General features: G+C 46.2%; 2 protein-coding genes across 2 annotated transcripts; both read left to right on the top strand.

The window, feature by feature from the left end:
• Positions 1 to 10,552: 10,552 nt before the first annotated feature.
• LOC128332818 (IgGFc-binding protein-like) lies at positions 10,553 to 14,272 on the top strand. Its single transcript, XM_053267579.1, has 5 exons — positions 10,553 to 10,631; positions 11,455 to 12,053; positions 12,487 to 13,051; positions 13,835 to 14,145; positions 14,252 to 14,272. Exons 1-5 carry the CDS (start codon positions 10,553 to 10,555, stop codon positions 14,270 to 14,272), a joined length of 1,575 nt encoding a protein of 524 aa, XP_053123554.1.
• Positions 14,273 to 17,708: 3,436 nt separating this feature from the next.
• On the top strand, positions 17,709 to 19,700 carry LOC128332454 (IgGFc-binding protein-like). Its single transcript, XM_053266743.1, has 2 exons — positions 17,709 to 17,829; positions 19,201 to 19,700. The coding sequence occupies exons 1-2, from the start codon at positions 17,722 to 17,724 to the stop codon at positions 19,489 to 19,491; spliced, it is 399 nt and encodes a 132-aa protein (XP_053122718.1). The 5' UTR covers positions 17,709 to 17,721; the 3' UTR covers positions 19,492 to 19,700.
• The last annotated feature ends 2,308 nt before the right edge of the window (positions 19,701 to 22,008 follow it).

The following is a 22,008-nucleotide window of genomic DNA, read 5'->3' as shown; positions in this document are numbered from 1 at the left end:
CCCCTACCTTAGCTCGACAAAGGAGAAGGAAACACAGTTCTGCCTGCTCTCCCTGGCTCTCAGCTGTTACTCCTTTCCCCTTTATAGGGGAAAAATGGGTCAACATCTATTTCCAATGAACTTCCAATAAAATTCCCCCCCAAAGGGCTGGATTTCTTGGCATGTGAAAATTCTGCTTCTCTGGAACATCTTGGTTAATCCGCCTGACAGTGCAATCCAAATGTATCCAAAGCAAAAGCAACACCCAAAGAGGGTCCAGTCCCAGACACCTCCAGGCCACACAACCCTGAGGCAGTTTCTGATATGCGGTTTTGTTGTTTAACGAGAAAAACTAACACGTCCCACAGGATGCTTTTAAGTAACTCCCAAGTTTATGGACAATGCTCTGGGTCAGTGTCTTCATTCTGTTAAGGAAGAAAAATCCCAAAGGTGAAATTCTGCTTCTCTGGGACTTCTTGATTAATCTGCCTGTCATGCAGTCCAAAATATATCCAAAACAAAAGCAAAGCCAGCAGTTCTTTGACCCCTTGCCTTTTCCAGATGTACTGCATTATGGAAAATGGCTTGTTATTTACTGTGTCAACTGACACAATTGTGATGATACATCTGCAGAACGGAGGGACCTTTGTTTTGAATAGTGCTGTATTTACACCAGATATGAGACTGAATTGGAACAAGGGTTGGCAGTGCTCACTGTGCCAGAATCTATTGCATCTGATCCAGAAATCTGGCTCCAGAAATGTGGGAGGGAGGTGCTGGCTAAGGTGAAGGCAATGAGGAGGGACAGTCTGTACATGCTCAGAGGCACTCTGAAACCTTCAACTGCCAGAACAGCTACTAGAAGAAAGAGTTCTTTTGTCAAGCACTCAAGGTTAAATATGACAGTGGCCGCATTTGCACATAACGTGATAGTGAAGATTGCTAAACCCGCGGTTAATTGTTCTAACTGTGAATTGCAGTGCAGACATTTGTCCAACTGCAGCCTGGCATCTGCCATTTTCAGGAACCACTTCCTCTTCCTGGTCTGCTGAAGCTGCATCCCAGCAAGCATCACCTGATTGTGGGCAAAGCATCAGAACACTTGCAGGGTGGCAGCCATTGGCCACAATCTTCAAGGGGGTGTGCCAAGCATGATTATGCCTTTTTGGAATGGTCCAACCACGAAGAGCCCTACAACAAAACAGTCTCAAACAAGCACAATATCTGGCAGTGGGGGATGCTGAAGGGCATTATTTTTTCTGTTACTCAGGAAAGGGAAGGGAACATGATGCCTTCCTAGGAGGGGACATGTATATGAGGGAGGGCAAATGATCTTGGGGTCTGGCCCGCTGTGAGCAAGGATGCTCTTGCGATGGTTCAGCCCAGCAAAGCAGACCACGGAGACCAAACCACACACCTGACTCCATAGTGACTAGCACTTCCATGAGAGGGCCAGTCAACTGGAGGGGGGCAGTCTACTGGCAATGACTTTAGGCTCTTCAGCCTTCGCTCTTCGACTGGACTGCACACTCATTGGTTGAGCTATCAAAGAAAGGGGACCCGCTTGTGTTTGGTCCTCGTTCTCTCTGGTTAATGATAGATCTTTTGCATGGTGGCCCCCTCCTCTCCAGGTAAGGCTTTGATGCACCCAAGGAGATTTTGATGCTTCATGTCTCCGGGCATAGCTGGATGGGCAGACTGGGGAAACATTGGGACTGGGGGGAAATCTTTTCTTTCATTCAGAATTCCCAGGTTTGGACCGGAGTTTGGATTTCCCTTTCCAAACATACCTCTAGATCCAGTTTGACCAAAGGACTGAACCAGGGGGCGGTTTACTTGAACCAGCTTGCCGATCGGCAGTCCAGTTCAAATTCGAACCAAACTTCCAGAATTGGTTCCGTGCACACACACACCTTCAGACTAGATATTTCATGGCTCAAGATGATTGGCCTGGTGCTTCTCTTGGCACGGGGGCGTTGTCAGCCTAAGAGGCTGCATGCCTTGTGCGGAGGCAATGCTTCTTGCTGATACCTTGGACCTCTGTCGGTTGGTTAAGAACAGCCTAAGGCAGCTTTGAGCCAGGGTGTAATTGCCCCGCAAGGGTTAGGGGCAATTCCACCCTAACATTGGGTGTACGAGGTGTGGAGGTGTAGGAAGTGCAATATTGATTGGATTTCAATTAGAAATAGAATGAATGAATAAATAAATAAATAAAATTTGTGGCCTTTCCTCCCAGGAAATCTAGCCTTGTGTCTTTATTGGTGTGAGTGAGACAGTGGAAGCCTCACCCCAAACCACCCCAAACGGAATGGCTCACTAGAGTATGAAAACTAATGCATGTGGTTCAGCTGACTGTTGGTTTCAAAGCATTTCTTCAGACAATGCCATTTGGAGAGCTTTGGGGACAGATGGTGTAGTAGATAATAAATGACATCTCATTACCTTATGGTCCTGTAGTAAGTCTAAGTCTGTAAAGTCATGCTATGATAATGGCTTAAAAGTTCTACTATTGATTCACAAAGAATTATGAATGCTAATTATGGAACAGCTCCCCCCACCTATTTTAAGTATTGAATAGTTTTTTTGGAAACCATGAAAGACATGCTACAACTTTCAAGCTGACCGAGCATGGAGATCGATGGAGTCTGTCCAGGGTCACACACCCAGCTACCCCCAGCTCCAACTCCATGATTAAAGCCAACTGGTTGCACTTTTTTAGGCAGTGGTTGGAGCCCCAAGACTTGTGCCTATATTGTATCCTGTGGCTCCTTGGCCTGCCAAGAAACCCAGTCCTTTGGGGTTGGGAGATTCCCTGGAAGTTCTGGGGAAACAGGCTTGGAATCCTCTTTTTCCCTATAAAAGAGCTTCTTTCTTCTCCCTTTTCTTGCCATTTCACAGAAGAATTCACTGGATCTGAAGATCTGAAGGTAAGAGACCTTCGGCTAACTGAACAAATCAGGCACCTTTTAAAAGTGGCAATTCTCTTTATTGAGCAGGGGGAGATCATCTGGCCCTATCCATCCCCAGCACAGCATCCCTCCAGTGGGTGTTGCTAGTGTCTATCTTATGTCTCTTTTTTAGATTGGGAAACTTCTGTTGAAAGAGAGCCATTCTTTCTCTCTCTCTCTCTCTCTCCCTCCCCCCATAAGCCATTTTGGGAACTTTTGTTGAGAAGCAGTATATAATATTCGTGGAGTACTTTGTGACCCAGGTTATACCTGAGCTGAACAAGGATCCATCTAGTCTCACATACATTTCCCATCAGTGGCAAAAGTGCTAATCAGTCTAGAAGAAATACTTTTAATGGGGTTGGGGCAAAGTGGTTGGTCCTCTAAGTTGCAGCTGCTGCAAAAAGCAGACCTGCCAATTCACTTGCTCTGTCATTTCTGGTTTGCAGTAAAGGGGATCTGTTCCCTTTGCCTTTCTCCATGTCCTCCATTCTTCACTAACCCAGAATTAACAAACAGTGTTACTGACAATCCAGCTGTTTACTTGCTGGGCTGAGTTTGACAGATCAAAGGGAACAGGATGCTGGCCTGATCCAGCAGGGCTCCGCCGCTTATGTTGCAGCAGAGATCTGTCACTGCCTATCAGTCATAATGGCTATATGGAACCTCCATGTCCAGAGGCAGTATACCCCTGAATACCTGTCCGTGGGGAGGTCAGCAATAGGAGAGGGTCAGTGCCTTCATGCCCTGTCTGTGAGCTTCTCAGGAGCTTCTGGTTGGCCTTTCTAGGAAACAAGATGCTGGACCTGATGAACGTTTGTTCTGGGGCTTCATGCAAAGTAATCACAATAACTGATTCAATCCACTAGGAGAGAAACATAGCAGCAGCAGCAACACATATTTATATATTTAATTGTAAACCGCCCTGAGCCATTTTGGAAGGGTGGTATATAAATCAATCAATCAATCAATCAAATAAATAAATAAAATACTGCTTTTCAACAAACGTTTCCAAAGCAGTTTACATAGAGAAATAATAGCAATAAAAAAATAAGATGCTCCCTGTCCCCAAAGCGCTCACAGTCTAAAAAGAAACCGTAAGATAGACACCAGCAACATTCACTAGAGGGATGCTGTGCTGGGGGTGGATAGGGCCAGCTGCTCTCCTCCTGCTCAATAAATCACCATGTTAAAAATGTACCTCTTTGCCCAGTTAGCAATGATACGTTCTCAGTCCTTGTTCCACCACTCTACTCCTGGCAATATATTTTCTTTTTAGGGTGTTTTAAATCACCAAAGAGCTGCAACTTCACTGCACAGCACAGCAAATTGTTTGAAATGTCCTTAGTAAAGAGAACCATGACTGACCATTCAAATGATCAGCATTTTTCACTTTGTTTCAATACTTGCTTTTAATACTATATTGTATAGCATGTTTATTGTCCTAAACTACTTGGATGAGAATATTCTCCTGCTACTGTGTTAGAATATTCTTAGCCCGGAGGAAGGGAGAATATTTAGGAGAATTTAGCTGCCATTCAGCAATTCTCATCAGTCAGATTTCCACACACAGGAATAGTTTGCATCCGCATATCCATAGATGGCTCCTTTGGGGCATAGCTAGCAGAAAAAGCAAACCTTAAGAAGCATAAAGGGGTGATGGGGGCTGCGGGGAAGCACGCACACACAATGAAGTGAGGCGTCTGGTTTTTGTTCTTGTTTTTAGAAAGCCTTCACAGGCAGCTAATATATAGGGGCACAGGAACATAGGAAGCTGCCTTCTACCAAGTCAGACCATTGGTCCATCTAGCTCAGTATTGTCTTTGCAGACTGGCAGCAGCTTCTCCAAAGCAGGAATCTCTCTCAGCCCTATCTTGGAGATGCTGCCAGGGAGGGAACTTGGAACCTAGATGCTCTTCCCAGTGCAGCTCCATCCCCTAAGAAGGGGTTCTCGAGTGGGTTACCCGCTCGAGAACCACCGGGCTCGCAGCCGAGCCCAGTGGTTCTAACGATTAACAAAAATCGGGCTAGGCTCTCCAGCCTGATTTTTGTTAATCGTGAGAATAGCCCCATAGTCTCTCATTCAAATGCAACTAGGGTGGACCCGGCTTAGCTAAGGGAATAAGTCATGCTTGCTACCACAAGACCAGATCTCCTCTCTGTCCTCTATCCATGCAGTAGTTAGAACCTAGACAAAGAGGGCTGATGAGAAAATAACCCAAGCCAAATCCCCTCTCAGTCATGAATCTGAGAATACACATGAACCTCCTCCTCCATCTGTACATAGTTTGTGCTCTTGCTGGAGTATGTTCGGTTAACCTCTGAGATTTGCAAAGCAAAACAGCAACAACAAAAATAGCCCCAATGTTGTGAAATGGAAAATACAATAAATTGAGGCTATTCACACGGGCAGCCAAGCCCAGGTTTGGTCTGCCCGTGTCTGTGCACTGACAGGGTTGAGCCCCAGCCTAGTGCTGCCTTGACCCCAAGCCAGGGAATTCACCCAAGGTTTAAGGGCAGGTCCAGGGTCATGTGTGTGGGCAGGTTGCAAGCAACCCGCACACACACACACAGCCAGGCAGCAAGAGGGATGTCAACTGACTTCCTCCTCTGGCTCCCTGCTCTGTCATTTGCTGTAACACTGATCGTATGTTGGGCGAGCAGCAGAGTGGAGAGATGAAAACAGCCCATATGCGGAGAGGCAGGCAGGGGCCTGGCTCTGGGCCAACCCTCCACCCTGCTTGCATATTTGGTTGTGTGCCCAACCTTATATTTTGTGTTGCTAGTGTTCTGCAAAAAATGAGTGTTTCCGGTTCTTGGGACAACTCTATGGAGTTGCAAATTAACCTTTTGTGACCCTAGACTACACACACACACACACACATTGTCCAGACAATGAAGGACTTTGTTTCTCTGATTCTGAAAATTTGTGGTTTTACTCATAACCTTGGTGATATAATAAAATAGATTCTGTCAGCCGCTTGTGGAGAGATTCTCTTGCCCTTAAATAGCAAGCAAGCAACAACCCAACCAATCTCAATTCTTTCTGGTGGCTGGCTAGTATATTTTCCCCCTTCATTTTCTCCTCCAAAATGAAGGTCATGGCTGCAGTGGGGGGGTGGGGGGTGGGGCGGGGTCATTTCCGGAAAGCAAGCTGCTGTGCTGAAGAAAAAAACCTGCAAGAGAATTTAGGAGAATATTCAACAGTTCAGCAAAAAAATTGTCAGGATTTTGCTCTGTAGTATTATCCTCCTCAGAAATTGCAGAGAATATTGGGTGTGTGTATATTTAACTTATTAGTGGCAACTATAGGGTGGATCCAGCTACTTAGTAGGGAGCACTGCTTGAGTACTAAGAAGCTGAACAATAAACCAGCAAGCCAGCAGGAGTTTGCTCCATAACATGGACACCTAGTACTTCTACTAGGTACTATCTTCATTGCCATTCCAGAGGGAGTAAGCCATTGCTGTTCTAATCATGCCTCAATAAATACTAGCCATGGAGAATAAATTAAGAAGGAAATCGGAAGTAGTTTAAGAGAGCCATTGCCTCCCATAACCTTCGCACATTTTGGGAGTCATCTCTGGCCAAAAAGGATTTTGTAATAAAACATGTTCAGTTCGCCAGAGACAAAATTGGGACTAGTTTCTGCACCACAAACACCACCAATCTCTTGTTCAAAGTATCTTCAGCTCCCTAAATCCCCACCCAAACTGATTACTTACCTCCAGTCCTTATACAGAACTAACAAAAAGGGTTTCTTTCCACAAATAAACCAAATGGATGTTCTGTGCATGGCCTCAGATTCTACTTTAAGCTGTAGGAGAGGTGAAGACTCTGGTGTGTCGGAGTGTCCATGTCAAGAAAGGAAAGGAAATCCTTCTTAATTCATTCTTCTCTTCATTCTTGTTTTACAGCAATGGCGGTGCAGAGGAGTCTGTTCCTCTTGGCTAGTTTGGCACTATTGTGTGGTGAGTAAGCCGGGCTGGAGTGCACTGCTTCATTGTCCAGATGGGTAACCAGTTGATGGTGTGGCTCCTTGGCTGCAGGGAGGGGGCAGCGAGTGGGCTTAGGGAAGACTGCAGCTCAGTGGAAGAGCATCTGATTTACATGCAGAAGGTCCTAGGTTCAATCCCTGGCATCTCCAGGTAAGCCTGAGAAAGACCCACCTGAAGTCATAGAGACCTGTTGCCAGCCTGTGAGCTAGAAGGACGAAAGTTGGACTCCGTATTGGGCAACTCTTCCTCCTACTCATTTATTCTCTCCACATTTGTAGGTTCTGTGTCATTCTGAATCTCTTTTCCAGTTAGCATCTTCTTCACTTTGATCAGCGTTGTGAGCATCTGCTTCCTTCAATCACTAATGATGATGATGATGATGATGATGACCTACCCCAAATTCTGACCTTGGAAGCAGAACCTAGAGTGCCCCCTCCTGCCGACTCATCCCAATTCAGATCTTTGGCCAACCTCACTTTTTTTACATTCCTCAGCTGTGAAAATGGCCCATTGGTTTCTTCTCTCTAAAGCTTCCTATGCTTTAGCAAGTTACCAATCCTAGCACATTACTCTTATCCCATGACCGCTAAGTTTATGCAAGAGGATTTGGTGAGGGACTCTGTCAAAAGCTCTTGGAAGATCCAAGGATAGAAGGAGAGCCAGATTCCCCCTATCCTCAAGCCTGCTGACACTCTCAAAGACTCTAAAATGTTAGTGAGGGAAACTGTACCTTTGCAGAATCCATGCCGATTCTCCTTCTGCAAAGCATGTTTTTCTATATGCTACGTAATTTATGCTTTCTGCCATTTTATCCGGAACAGACATTAAGTTAACCAGTCTGTAATTTCCTTGATCTCCTGTTAAACATCAGTGTGGCACTCCCTACTAATAGTAAGGTGTTGCTTTCTGTCCATTTCCCAGATATTTGGTGTATTTTGAAATGGGTCATTGAGAGTGGTACAAATCATTCACAATCTGGCTGCATCCCAGGTGATACTAATATCAATGCTGATACTATTTCCAGGTCCTTAATGATGTCTTCTTTCTTTTCTTCTTCCTTTCAGGCTCGTGTGTTGCCAGTACCGATGAAACGGAATTTGTCACAGCTTTCATGCAAAACAACCAGCAAAATCATCCCAATTCTAATTTTGAGCTACATATCACTGGACAGCATCCTAAAACTACTATCATAGTAAGAATGACCAGGTCTAGCTTCTGGAGGACCATCCCTGTCCAAGAGGGACAGACAGTGTTGATTAGGCTGCCAAAGACCATAGAAATGATTGGGTCCAGCATCTTCGATAGGACTGTGCTGATCCGAGCTGACAAAAGCATTTCCGTGACCTCTCACAGCCAAAAAGACTTGTCAGCTAGTGACAACGTAGTACATCCAGTCAAGCAGCTGGGCACACGGTATTCTGTGATAACCCCACCGGGTGACTTGCCAAACACTTTCAAAGAATTTGCAGTTGTAGCCCACAAAAATCCCACTAGAGTGGATATTCACCTAACTGGGGCTGTGATATTCAAAGGGCAGAATTACCGTGCAGGAGAAAGACTTATCACTGACCTTAAACCCTTCCAAGCAATCCAGCTGCAAAGCTCAGATGATTTATCTGGCACCAAGGTTGAAGCGGACGGACCTGTGGCTGTCTTGAGTGGACACAGCTGCGCTACCACCAACACACCCTGCAAGCATGTTGTTGAACAGCTCCTGCCACTTCCCAGCTGGGGTACCATTTTCATTGTTCTCCTGCTGTTGGGGTGGGCATGGTCATGGGGGCTGTCATGGAGAGAGCCTGCATTTCTGAATTTGCAACTACACCAGTGGGACCATTTCTGAATTCCACAAACTGTTCACTCTGACCATGTGCTGAGTGTAAGACCCATATGCACTTTGTATGAATCTAAGGGCTCATTCACAGGACCTACCAGGTGGGCTGGCAGATGGAAGGCTTCGCAAGCCTTACTTTAACCTCACCTTCTCCCCAGACAATAGTCCTATGCTTGGTGGAAGCACAGAGCTCATTCCCACACGATCCGTGTAGAGCAGGCCAGATTGCTCTGAGGCTGGGACTAGTTATCCCAACCTGAGCACAGTGCACCGAGGAATTCCCCCAGGGGATGTGCTCTGCTGTCTAGGAGCACTGTTCCCTCTAACCAGGATTCCCAGATATTGTTGACTACAACTCCCAGAATCCCCAGCTGCAATGTCTTTTGTATGGGGAGTCTGGGAGTTGTAGTCAACAACATACGGGAATCCCTGTTAGAGGGAACACTGTCTAGGAGCCCGTCTCTGTGTCAGTGCGAGCTGCAAGCTCGCGATCCTGGCAGCCGGGTTATGAGGCACGTTTGCTCCCTTAATCTTGGCTAGAGCCAGGCTTCGGTGCCCCGTCTGGCGCTGCAGGATCGCAAGGATCCACATGGATCCCATCGGTTCCCATGGGCAGCCAAGCCCAGGCTGATTTTAGTTGATTCGAATTAAAACTTTCTCAACAAATGACTTCAATTAGCTTATTAAACTAATTCAAGTCCATTATGTTTAATTAATGACTCATGCCTTTAATCAGGTGACAGCTCTAAAGAGAATGAACATGTAGCAAAGTCTTCTTAAAATTTTATATATATATATATATATATATATATATATATATATATATATATATATATACACACACACACACACACACACAGAGAGAGAGAGAGAGAGAGAGAGAGAGAGAGAGAGAGAGAGAGAGAGAATGAATGAATGAAGGCATTTTATTGGAGTAACAGGTATCAGTCTATTTGCTCAGTACCCACAAGGGTCCTTTCTTCCAGGCTCATTGTGTGTGTAAGATAGAGTGCTTTTAGTAGTAACATTTTCACCCCCAAACTTTCTTCTATTGAGGCCGTGGTTAATTGCACAACTGGTTAACTGGGGTTGTGACCCACTAGTATAGGGGTCTTGCCAGAGACTTAGAAATAGGCTGCCACAGGCAACACCTGCACTGATGTCCGTATGCTGAAGCAGGGAGCATAGCACCTGACTCCCTTTCCCACTCCCAGCTGCCTTTTTGTTCACTGAATAGATGCTTTCACCTACCAGGTGGGTGGGTGAGTAGGCAGGCAGAAGGCTTTACAAACAATGCCTTCCCCCCAGATGATCGTCTTATGACTGGTGGGAGTGCAGAACATGCTCCCACACAATCTGTGCATCTCCATGCAGTGCAGAGCAGGGCAGATCACTCTGAGGCTGGAGAGGAGAGCTGGTCTTGTGGGAGCAAGCATGACCTGTCCCCTTAACTAAGTAGGGTCCACCCTGGCTGCATTTGAATGGGAAACCACATGTGAGCACTGTAAGATGTTCTCCTCAGGGGATGGAGCCACTCTGGGAAGAGCATCAGGTTCCAAGTTCCCTCCCTGGCATCTCCAAGAGAGGGCTGAGAGAGAATCCTGCCTGTAACCTTGGAGAAGCCGCCGCCAGTCTGTATGGACAGTACTGAGCTAGATAAACCAATGGTCTGACTCTGTATATGGCAGCTTCCTATGTTCCTATGTACTCGTCATCCCGGCCACTGGGTATCCCAGTGCACTGGGGGATTCCCCCAGGGGATAGGCTCTCTAGGCACTCGTCTCTGTGTCAGCATGACATATGATCCGGGCAGCTGTGTTAAGGATGTGTTTGAGTCCTTCACCTTGGCTAAGTGCTGGGCTTCAGCACTGGGTTTGGTGTCACAGCACCACCAGTATCCAGATGGATCCTAGTAGTTCTCATGAGCTGCCTAAGTGTGAGAATAGCCTCTAGGTATGCCCATAGTTCCTGAGTCATAAACCTGATGTATTAATTTAAATAGTTTCTATTGGCCTAGAAAAGAACCCAATGTTGTAAAGCTTCCTTACCTGATTGCCTAGAAGTGGTTCATGCCATCTACAAGCAACTCGGAGAGTCATTATTTCCAAGCTTAGTTTAATTTGGTACCTCCTTCATCTCCCTGTAAACATTGTCACCACCATCACCCATTATCCAAGCTGACTTTTGACTTTAAAGCACACATAGATATTGTCAAGGATTTGTGCATTCAAAAGTTTCATTTCTGCTTATGGGCACCTTCCACTGGTTTCTGGCTGGTTAGTTTGTTTGCGCTGCACTGCAGAACAACCCGCCAGCATCCTGAATGCATGGAAAACCTCCTCTCAAGTTCTGCCACATCATTCAATAAATTCCTCAACAAACAGGGCGAACACACCACAAAAGGATTGCTTAGTAGAGACAGCAGCTAGTTCCACCTGTGATGTATGCAACCAGTTTCTCTTAGTTTGAAGCTCCCTGAGAGCAATTCCAAGGTGATGGGGTGAGCTCTGTAATTCTGCATGACTAGTGCTTACAAGTTTGGCATTGCTTCTCCTTGAAATGTAGTTCCTTGAAGTGTGCACGTGTGTGTGTGTGTATGTGTGTGTGTGTATACACAATCTCAGTTAGAAAGGGCATCTTGATAGGCATGAGAATTTGCCTGATAAGTTTTGATCATGGCTCAATCTTGTTCCAGGCTCATTATCTTGTCCTGAGAATAGTCACTATGAGGCCTGTGGAAATGCCTGCCCAGCAACCTGCTCTGACCAGATGGCACCCTCCACATGTGACGACACCTGTGCAGAGGTCTGCCAGTGTGACGAGGGCTACGTCCTGAGTGCCGAGAAGTGCGTCCCAGTGGAGACCTGCAACTGCACCTACAATGGCATGACCTACAAGGCAGGCGAGGAGTTCTGGGCTGGTGAAGGCTGCCATTCCCGCTGCATGTGTGACCCCAGACTAGGCACTGTGTGCAAAGATTATTCCTGCAAGGCCAATGAAGCATGCATTGTGTTCAGAGGAGTCCGGCAGTGTCGTGCTGTCAGCTACTCCACCTGCATAGGAACTGGAGACCCTCACTATACCTCCTTTGATGGGAGGAAGTATGACTTCATGGGCACCTGTGTGTATCAGATGGCAGCAGTCTGCTCCGAGGACCCCACTCTCACCCCCTTTTCAGTCAACGTGGAGAACAACAACCGCGGCAGTAAAAAGGTGTCCTTCACCAAAGTGGTGACTCTGGAGGTCTACAACATGACCATCAGCCTGAGCCAAGAGTATCCACAGAAGGTCCAGGTACACATGCTGGGCTATGGGGACATTAGGAAGGTTTCAGGAGGGGGCACGGAAGGGGTCAGTTCCTCCTCAAAGATAAGGTGCCAAGAATACACATGACTTCCATGTGGAAGAATAATGTGGATACCTTTAGAGGGTGAAGAGCAGCCTGAATGTATTTTCCTGAAGCAAGATGTGTGATTATAGAGGCAGTAGGCTGAAAAGCAGGGACCTTAGGAAACAAGGGAAGGTTCTATAGGAACATAGGAAGCTGCCATATTCTGAGTCAGACCATAGGTCCATCTAGCTCAGTATTGTCTTAACCAAGCAAAAGTGGAGAAGGAAATTAATGTAAGACATACCTTTGCTGATTAACCATCTGCACAATCCCCCAGAATCCTCAGGGTGGGAAATCACCAAAAAACCCTGATGGTCTTTTCCATGTATCTTTCAGGTCAACGGGGTTTTTGTGGAGCTTCCATTCTCCTATGAAAATAAACTGAAAGTCTACACCAGTGGAGTCCATGGCTTCATCAAAACAGACTTTGACCTGAGAGTCAGCTTTGATTGGTACAGCTATGCCAGGGTCATTATACCCAACACTTATGCCAATGCTGTCTGTGGACTTTGTGGCAATGCCAATCAGGATCCCAGCGATGACTTTGCCATGCAGAATGGAATTCAGGCAAGGAGTGAGACTGAATTTGGAGATAGCTGGAAGGTGAAGGAGGTTCCCGGGTGCTCAGCAGGATGCACGAGTGACTGCACTGTGTGCCCAGCATCAGAGAAGCAAATCTACAGGAGTGACCAGTACTGTGGGATCCTCATCAGAAAGGATGGACCATTCAGGCAGTGCCAGGAGGCCATTGACCCAACCAGCTACTACGATGACTGTGTCTTTGACACCTGCCAGTACAGAGGACACCACGGTACCTTGTGCAGCGCCATCGGTGCCTATGTGACAGCCTGCCAAGCAAAAGGCATCCCGATTGGGAAATGGAGATCAGAGTCCTTCTGCAGTAAGTCTTCACTCCTGCATCTCTTTTAACTATCCAATCACATGGCTAGCATCCAAAGTTGGAATAGTGAGGCTTCTTGCAAGAGTTCAGGTCTTCAGAAGGGCACACCATTAATCCCCAAGACCACTTCTGTTTCCATAGCCATGCAGTAGTGATGGAGAGACTCTCTTGGCTGAGTGAATCACTCTGTTCTCAGTCACTTCTGCTGTCCAATCCCATGTGGAAATGGGGACTTTCCTCCACAAGCCCCTGAGATGACATAAAGGTCATCAGGGGAAATGTTCCTTTTGTATAGGGGGTGGGGAGACTGGAGGAAGCAGAAACAGAGTGGCTTTCTTGGTGAAGTTGTATTTTTGTTGCCTCCTCTCTACCATTCAATTCCCAAAAGCTAAGGTAAGGTCTACCCTGAAGCCTAAAAGAGGCCCACGCAGGTAAGAGGAGGCCCACAGAAATTAATTTGCAGGAGACTCCCGAAAACCTGGAGAAGGACCTGATCCAAAAATTGAGAGAGGAGACAGGTTGGGGTGGGGAGGACTGACTTGAGGAAAGAGAAAGGCATTATACTATATTATTGTCCCTGAAGAAGAGCTCTGTTGAGCAACAAACACATAAAGCAAGTCAAGAGGTTTCGTGGTGTTTAGTCATAGGATGCAGAAAGACAATGGATGCATTTCCCAACTCCATCCGCAATAAATGGAATATTCTGTCTGGACTATAAAACTAGTTTGGTCCTACATTTGAAAAAGACATACAATGGAAATGTGTCATTTGTTTCCCTTTCAGAACTTCCCTGTCCATATGGCTCCCACTATGACCTCTGCGGAACCGGCTGCCCTGCCACCTGCCAGAGCTCCCCCTCTCCAAAAAGGTGTGAGGCTCCCTGTACCGAAGGCTGCTTCTGTGACCCTGGATTCATCCGCAGTGGGTCCCAGTGCGTCCCTCTTGCAGAGTGTGGCTGTGAGCACCAGGGCAGATACTACAAGAAGGGAGAGGAGTTCTTCCCCAGCAGCTCCTGCGAACAGAAGTGCCAGTGCTTGGGCAAACGCACCATTGACTGCCAGCCCTTCTCCTGTGAAGCACATGAAGAGTGCAGGGTGGAGAGTGGCGTCCAAGGCTGCCACCCCAAGGGATACGGAACAGCTATTGTCTCTGGTCACCCACATTATATTTCCTTTGATGGACAACGTTTTACCTTCCAAGGCTCCTGCACTTACACTCTAGCCAAAGTCTGCGGCAAAGATCCTCGGTTATTGAACTTCTCCGTGTTGGTGAAGAATGAGAACATCGGTGATGGGCCTGTTGCTGTGGCCAGCATGGTTGAGGTGTCGGTTCATGGATACACGGTCCTCCTTCACAGGGGACGGAAGTGGAAGGCTGTGGTACGTGTCAATCACATGAAGACAGCAGCAGCCCCTTTCTCATAAAAGCCTCCAGTTGCTTGGTGAATGCCGAGTTCATGGGTTTGACTCCTTTCTCATGGATGCTGCATGCATGGCCACTAAGGGGTGTGGCCTTAGGGTGGGTTAGCAGCAGGGGGTTTGGCCAGCAGGCATGGTCCCACTCTATCCTGGATATTGCACTTTTTTATCCAGTAAGAGGTGGGACGAGGGCTAGTCATACATCACATCTAGCTACAAATTCCTGGTGTGAAAAATAGCATAATGTGAACAGGTGCATTTGTGTGTGAGAGAAAGGAGAGACTAAAACTCTTCCCCCATGGGTATTCTTTGTTCTTGATGCAGGTGGATGGAGAGCTCTACACTTTGCCACTGAACAGAGAGGATGAGAAACTCTGGATCACCCAGGAGGGGAACAATATCATCCTCCAGTCATCCTTTGGCCTCACGGTCCTTTATGATACTTCCTCGTACGTCCATGTGTCTGTCCCCAGCAACTACCAGGGCCAGATGTGTGGTCTGGGTGGCAACTTTAATGGTGACAAGAGTGACGATTTCAGGATGCCCAATGGAAACACTGCCAGAAGTGTGGATGAGTTTGGGGCCTCTTGGAAGGTCCCTATGGATGGAGTCAGTTGCTCTGATGGCTGCGGTGAGCATTGCCCCACCTGTGATACAGCCCAGACAGCACCCTTCCGGGCTGAGAGCCTCTGTGGAATGATCCAGTCCAAGACAGGCCCATTCAGAGAATGTCACTCATTGGTGAACCCTGCTGATTACTTTGAGCACTGCCTGTATGATATGTGTGTGGCCAGCTCAAGAATTGATACCCTCTGTCACAGCCTTCAAGCCTACGTAGCTGCATGCCAAGCAGCTGGAGCCAGAATCAAACCCTGGAGGACAAGCGACTTTTGCCGTAAGTTTGCAGAGCAGGATTTTATTCTCAATTTTGCGCAAATCTGTCCAGTATCAGAAACCAAGTGCTTTGAGCTTTAGGTTACCTGATTCAGAAGAACTGAAAGAGTAGGGATCATTGCAGCGGTCTTCATTGTATCGCCTGGGGGGCAGCGGTGGCCCCCATCAGTGTGGCTCCCTGACTAAGGGTTTATCTGGCCTTCCAGAGGTGGCCATTCCCAGCATGCAGTGCTGCACTTGGCCCAACACCGGTTGAGGTTCTTGAAGGGAAATGGAGCCCTCTTGAGCCCCAGGCACCATCTTGGAATGTGTGCACAGAGTTTTCCCCACTGCTTTCTCTCCTCATAATGGAGCCCACTATCTCCAGTACAGAGAAAAGTGCACAACTGTGCAGGGGTCAGCACAGTGGAAAATGGCTCTCACGCTGACGTTTTTTTGAAAATTGGCCCCCAATTGAAAGATTGTCTAGGTCCCTGGATTATGGCATTTCCTTGGAAAGTCTTTTTTAGATAGTGGATCGCTTCTTGCAAGAGTTCCAAACAAGTACAATATCCAGGGTTATATATAATTATTCTATGGATACTCTCTCTCCTTCCTCCCTGCAGCCTTTGCCTGCCCAGCAAATAGTCACTATGAGACATGCACCATGACTTGTGAAACCACTTGTGCCAGCTTGACCACTCCAGCTCAGTGCACCAAGAAATGCTTTGAAGGTTGCCTGTGCAGTGACGGCTACATGTTTGATGGGGATATCTGTGTGCCGATGGACAGATGTGGTTGTGTGCACAAAGGAGTCTATCTCAAGGTAATGCTTTTCAACCTTTTTATGCTGTTGCCATTTATGTATCAGAGGACATGTAATGGAAAATGATGCATTAGGCCAACAAGGGTATTCCAGAGATAAATATCTCTAGCCTCTTTAGAGTTAAAGATGTCTAGCAACAGGGATGGTGGGAATTCAGCTCAGTGGCAGAGCATATGTCTTGCATGCAAATGGTCCCAGCTTCAATTCCTGACAAGTCCAAGTAGGAAATGACCCCTGCCTGAAACTCTGGAAAGTTGCTGATGCTGTCAATGTAGACAGTTCTGAAGTCGATGGATCAAGAGTCTACCTTTTAGATAAGGCAGCTTTGTATGTTCCTGTCTAAATATTGAGACTGTTCTTACAACCAGCCTAACTCAGCCTGGGGCAGCCCAAACTGGTTTAGGCTGGTCATAAGAAGTGGCAGAATCCTCGCGAATCCCTCTGCTTTCCTCCCACCCAACTCTCCTAAAGAACTAGGCTGTTAGCGGATGTTAAGCTCACACTTAAGTTGGCTGCCAGGTATTATGTCTCCTGCCTGAGAAGACACAGAGACAGGTGCATTGAGCACCCATCTGATGGGGGAATCTCCCAATGCAATGTGTGTCCCACACGGTGTATTGTGGGATGACCGGAGGCGGGAACAACAAGGCCCGAGTTCCCTCTGCCCTGCTCCGTGCTTCATGGAGCAGGGCTGCTCATATGGGAGCACCACCACCTTCACCTTGCTCCCTACACCTTCACCTTGCTCATCTGTGGGGAAGGTAAGGTTTATGCTGCCTCCCCACCACAGCCACCCGCACACCCTGGCGATCATGAGAATCATCTCATTATCTTGGTTTCTTCTCTAATCAAGTAGTAATGTTGGTCCATCAGTTAGACAAAGGATTTTTGCCTGGAAGCAGTATGAACAGAAGCTGTAATAGGCCTAGTGGAAAGGGAAGAGGGAAGAGAAAGAGAGAGGGAAGAAAGTAAGAGAAGAGACCAGGCTAAGGTGAAGCTTCAGAAGCGAATTTCTGACACAGGGGAAACACTGTCCAGGATAACCTTTCCATGTAATTCTACTGACTGCTTAACCATGAATCAGGGGGTCTATATGCTGCTTCACATTTGGAACTCAGGACATCTGGGTTTCTTGATTGTTTAATCTCTTCTCTCCATGGAAAAGGGGAGAATGGTGTGGGATGTTGAACATCCTTTTCATCAAGGCCAATTCTTGTGTCTCATTCCTCCATTTTATCTTGTGTCTCATTCCTCCATACCCTTTGTGAATCTCCAAACAGGTTGGAGAGAGCATCTTCTTCAGCAACTGCACAGAGAAATGCACCTGTGCAGTCTCAGGCAGACTCACCTGTGAGAAAACCAGCTGCCAGTATGGAGAGACCTGCACCCTTAGGGACGGTGTGCATGGCTGTGTGAGTCAGGAAAGGGAGTGCAGGCTCAGCCCAGGAGCCCAGCTCACCTCCTTCGATGGGGCTTCTGGAAAGTACTTCTGCAGCGGGATCTACGACATGGCCTCTGTTTGTGATGAAAGCACCCTCTTGTGGTTCAGAGTGATGGTGGGCATGGGAAAGGACTGTGGCGATGGTTTGGCAGTCAAGAGTGCCGTCTACGTTTATTTCCAGGATGCATCTATCATTGTTAACATGAACAAAGATGTATGGGTAAGAGTAAGCCTCAGATCACTTCAATTTCTCTATTGCTTCCATGATCCAGGGGTAACTGCAGGTCCTGCAGAGGTCCCCTGGAGGGTTTTCAGACAGCAGGTTTTACAGTGGGTTTACCAGGAGGCTTTATTGCTAGTTTGGGGGATAACGGATACTCTGACGCAAAGAGAACATTTTTTTCCCACCCCAGACATAAATTGGGCTAGGTTCCAAAACAGAGGGGAAACCCAAAATTGTGTGTGAAGTGCTCTCTGAAATATCTCATTGACTTTGGGGTAAATCTGACTGATTTGTGAATGTACACCCACCATTCCAAAGTCAAGTTGCAGTAGTCTCGCAGGCTGAAAAAGCTCCTGCTAACTAAGCAAAGAGAATCCTTTAAAAAGTGTTGATTCTCTTTATCGAGCAGAGGGAGAGCAACTGGCCCTGTCTATCCCCAGCACAGCATCCCTCCAGTGGCTGTTGCTGGTGTTGACCTTATGTTTCTTTTTTATATTGTGGGCCCTTTGGGGACAGGGAGCCATTTAACTTATTTACTTTATCTGCTTATTTATTTATTTTATTGGTAAACCACTTTGGGGACTTTTGTTGAAAAATGATATATAAATATTTGTTGGATTCATATTAACTGTAGGTGCTGCTAATGGAAAGTGAGAAAGAAAGCTACCTGAAAACCAGGAGCCCTTAACTAACCTTGGCTTCATTTTGAAAAAATACAGATATTTACAGAAATGGTATCAGGCAGTGCTTCAAATACTCTCATCCTAGACTATTTAGGGATTAAGTCAAATACAGTTGATATCTTTTCAAATCTTCCCGGTCCAGATACGGCTTTGTCAGGAGTGGCCTTGTGTCAATTTCCTTCAATGCAGCCAGGGACCACTCCTCCCTTAAATGAAACATTAATTGTCTCCTGGACAGAGTCATGTTCTACTACTTGGGATTAATTAAAGAATTAAAAAATACTTGCCGATCTCCTACTCATTACTCAGATTTACTGTTAATATTGGAATTTAGAGCCTTAACTCCATCCGATGAAAGTGTGGGTGATCCACCCTATGCCGTCCTTTAAGTTCTCTGATTGCAAGAACAAGGAGAGTATTTAAATTCTGTTATGATGCTAAGTTCATGTTAAGTAGTCCAGAGTATGCAGTTTCAGTTGATGCATAGCAGGCTCCAGTGTTTGACTTAACTTTCAGTTTTTATGGCAAAGATAACAGACTCTGGAATGTTCCATAGGATAGGATGCAGATTTTCTTTGATTGCTTCAGCCTATAGTAGTTGTGGAGTCTCCTCAGATTTCTGCTGTTTTCAGGGTCTCCATTTGAGCCGCTCTCTCATCCCTCCTCCAATCTTTATGTTTTCTAGGTAAATGGGCGCTCAGTATTTCTCCAGCAATCGTACACAAAAAATGCCATCACTTTAAGGAAGGCTTTGGATGGGATCCTGATTGACCTGGCTTCTCAGGTGCAGGTCCACGTCCATCTCAATGGACAGGTGACTGTGAGACTCAAGAATAGCTTTGCAGAGCAGCTGTGTGCCCCATGTGGAAATGCCAACAGAGACCGCTCTGATGACCTGAAGCTGCCGAGTGGGCAGCCCACAGATAACTTTGATGAGGTCCTCCATGCTTGGAAAGCCAAAGACTTCAATCTTTAGGAGGTTCCTCTAAGGACAACAGCTGTTCTTCCTGACAAACCAATACAAGCACTCCCGATTCACTCATTCCTTCAGGCCCATTTTTGGAAGTCTAGTGTGGCATCAAGCTTGGACTAAGTTAACACCAAAGAAATCTGCATTAATAAAGGACATGCATCCTCCACCAAAACATGGTTCATCACCATTATTACTGCTTCCTCATCCCACATTGCAGAATCTCAGTGTACTGTGCAATTCATTGATGAGGGTCTATTATAAGGAATGTAGGAATTTGCTGGCTCCAGACCTCCATTCCCTGACACTTTAATCCAGGCTTCCCCAAACTGCAGCCCCCCAGATGTTGCTGAACTACAACTCCCAGCATCCCTAGCCACAATTTATTGTGGCTGGGTATGCTGGGAGTTGTAGTTCAGCAACATCTGGAGGGCCGCAGGTTGGGGAAGTCTGCTTTAATCCATTCAAAACTGGACTGAGAAGCTCTGTCCTGGCCAACATATGATGATTCTCTGCAGTGTGCCTTGCAGGGGGACCAGTCAAAGAGATTGATACAACTGTCTCACCTTCTTTCTGTCTTCCTTGGCCACCCAAGTGGAAAGAATACAATGGAGACTTTCCAGTTCATCAATCAAATTGGAGTTTCCTTTCCTTTTAATAAATGTAACATTCCTATGTCTTATTGTGTTCCCTCTAAACAAACAGAGATTTTTTTTGTTTAAACTAATACAGAGATTGCTATATTAGGCAGTATATAAAATAAATAAATAAATAAATGGGGAAAGGCTGGTTGATTTAGCTTTGTCTTTCCAGTCTTTAAATCCAATATGTGTTCAGTGAATTGCTCTTTCTTGCTACAGAGAACTTGCAATCTTGTAATGAGTCTGAGGTTATGATTGTCAATAATAGCTGACCAATTTTTTTGTTAGGCAGATCATTAGTTGATGGTTCCAGAGGCCAATGGATGTTCCAGAATGTGGACTTGATGGTGAAAAACCATTAAGAGTCTTGCTAACTAGGTGACAGGTACCCATGTCCACCTGACGGGAAGCATTGATGGGAGGGGTGTACAATCAGATGTCTCTTTGCTTGGTGAAAAGAAACAGTAGTTTTTTTGCTTGGTGAGAGAGAAGCAGACTGAGTAATTTTAGAGAGGCTGTAATGGAAGCAAACTGAAGTGCTTTAGGATGCAGGGTTTGCTTTCTGGGAACTGATGTAAGGTATTTCTAACTTGTAGCAATGCTCTGCTGTTTCAACTCTAACTCACACTCTGCTTCTGTATTTATAAAAAAAAAAACCAGTATTACAGACTCCATGAACCTCTAGTGATCTCTCCTCCAAAGGAAGCAGAATGTAAGAAGCACTGTACTCCTGGAACTTCTTATCGCTTGGAGAAATGGGGAGCGGGCACCTAGCCATCTAATTAATACTCTGGATTTTGTCTAAATTTAATATATTCTGCATAATGTTCTCACTTTTGGTCATCTCATTCTTGTCTATCTCTGTACTATGAGGCATTTCTGTGATGACTGGCTGGATAACAAAATAATCAAATCAGTTTAACAACTAATCACTGCAACCCTAATTATAGAATAATGATCTAAAACCTGTCTGTCATTTGCTTAAACCAACTTTGTAGGGACTCATGAACTTGACTGATTTGGGAGAGTATCTCAGTTAAGGCAGACTTTGTTGGTTCTGTTTGGACCAAAATTAAAACGTCGGAACATAAGAACAGCCCTGCTGGATCAGGCCCAAAGTCTATCTAGTCCAGCATCCTGTTTCACACAATGGCCCACCAGATGCCTCTGGAGGAAAGCCCACAGGCAGGGGATGAAGGCATGTCCCCTCTCCTGCTGTTGCTCCCCTGCAACTGGCATTTAGAGGCATTGGGGATACTCGTGTGAAATTGCCTTTAACCATTCACCTGTGACCCCATCCAGACGTTTTTCCTACAGGAGGACAGAATCTTTCTTTTCTGTGCTGTGTGCTGGGCTTCCGTCTGCAAATCGGTGAGAGTCACATCTGAGACACCTCAGAAAGCGGAGGTGTTTGCTTCCTCCCAGAGTGGCAGTCTTCCTTCTTAGACTGCAGACTGGCTCACTGGGCAGTTTTACACAATTTCTTGCTTTCAGTAGTACACAAGAATGGGGTCACAGCAATGTGTTTCACTACATCCCCGGTGTGCAGGTGGTACCTGAGCCTGTGTCTGAACATGGTTAAAATAATAATTTATATTAAAAACAAACAAACTGAAATATAGCAACAATTAAGTCCTCAACCCAGCTGTGGCTTCCTTCCTGGGTTTGGGGCAGGAGAACACGGAGTGATCCTTAAAAGGAGCAGTAAAAAGATCATTTGGCCGGTCTGAAGCTTAAAAACACACCCAAAGTGGGTGAGCTGAACAACACCTAATTCCATTCCCAGACACCTCCAGGCCACACAACCCTGAAATAGTTTCTGATATGGGGTTTTGTTGTTTAACGAGAAAAACTAACACGTCCCACAGGATGCTTTTAAGTA

The sequence above is a fragment of the Hemicordylus capensis genome, chromosome 7 (assembly GCF_027244095.1).
Source record: "Hemicordylus capensis ecotype Gifberg chromosome 7, rHemCap1.1.pri, whole genome shotgun sequence".
Taxonomy (NCBI): domain Eukaryota; kingdom Metazoa; phylum Chordata; class Lepidosauria; order Squamata; family Cordylidae; genus Hemicordylus; species Hemicordylus capensis.
The sequence above is the reverse complement of the archived record's forward strand: the minus strand, read 5'-3'. Positions and strand labels throughout refer to the sequence as shown.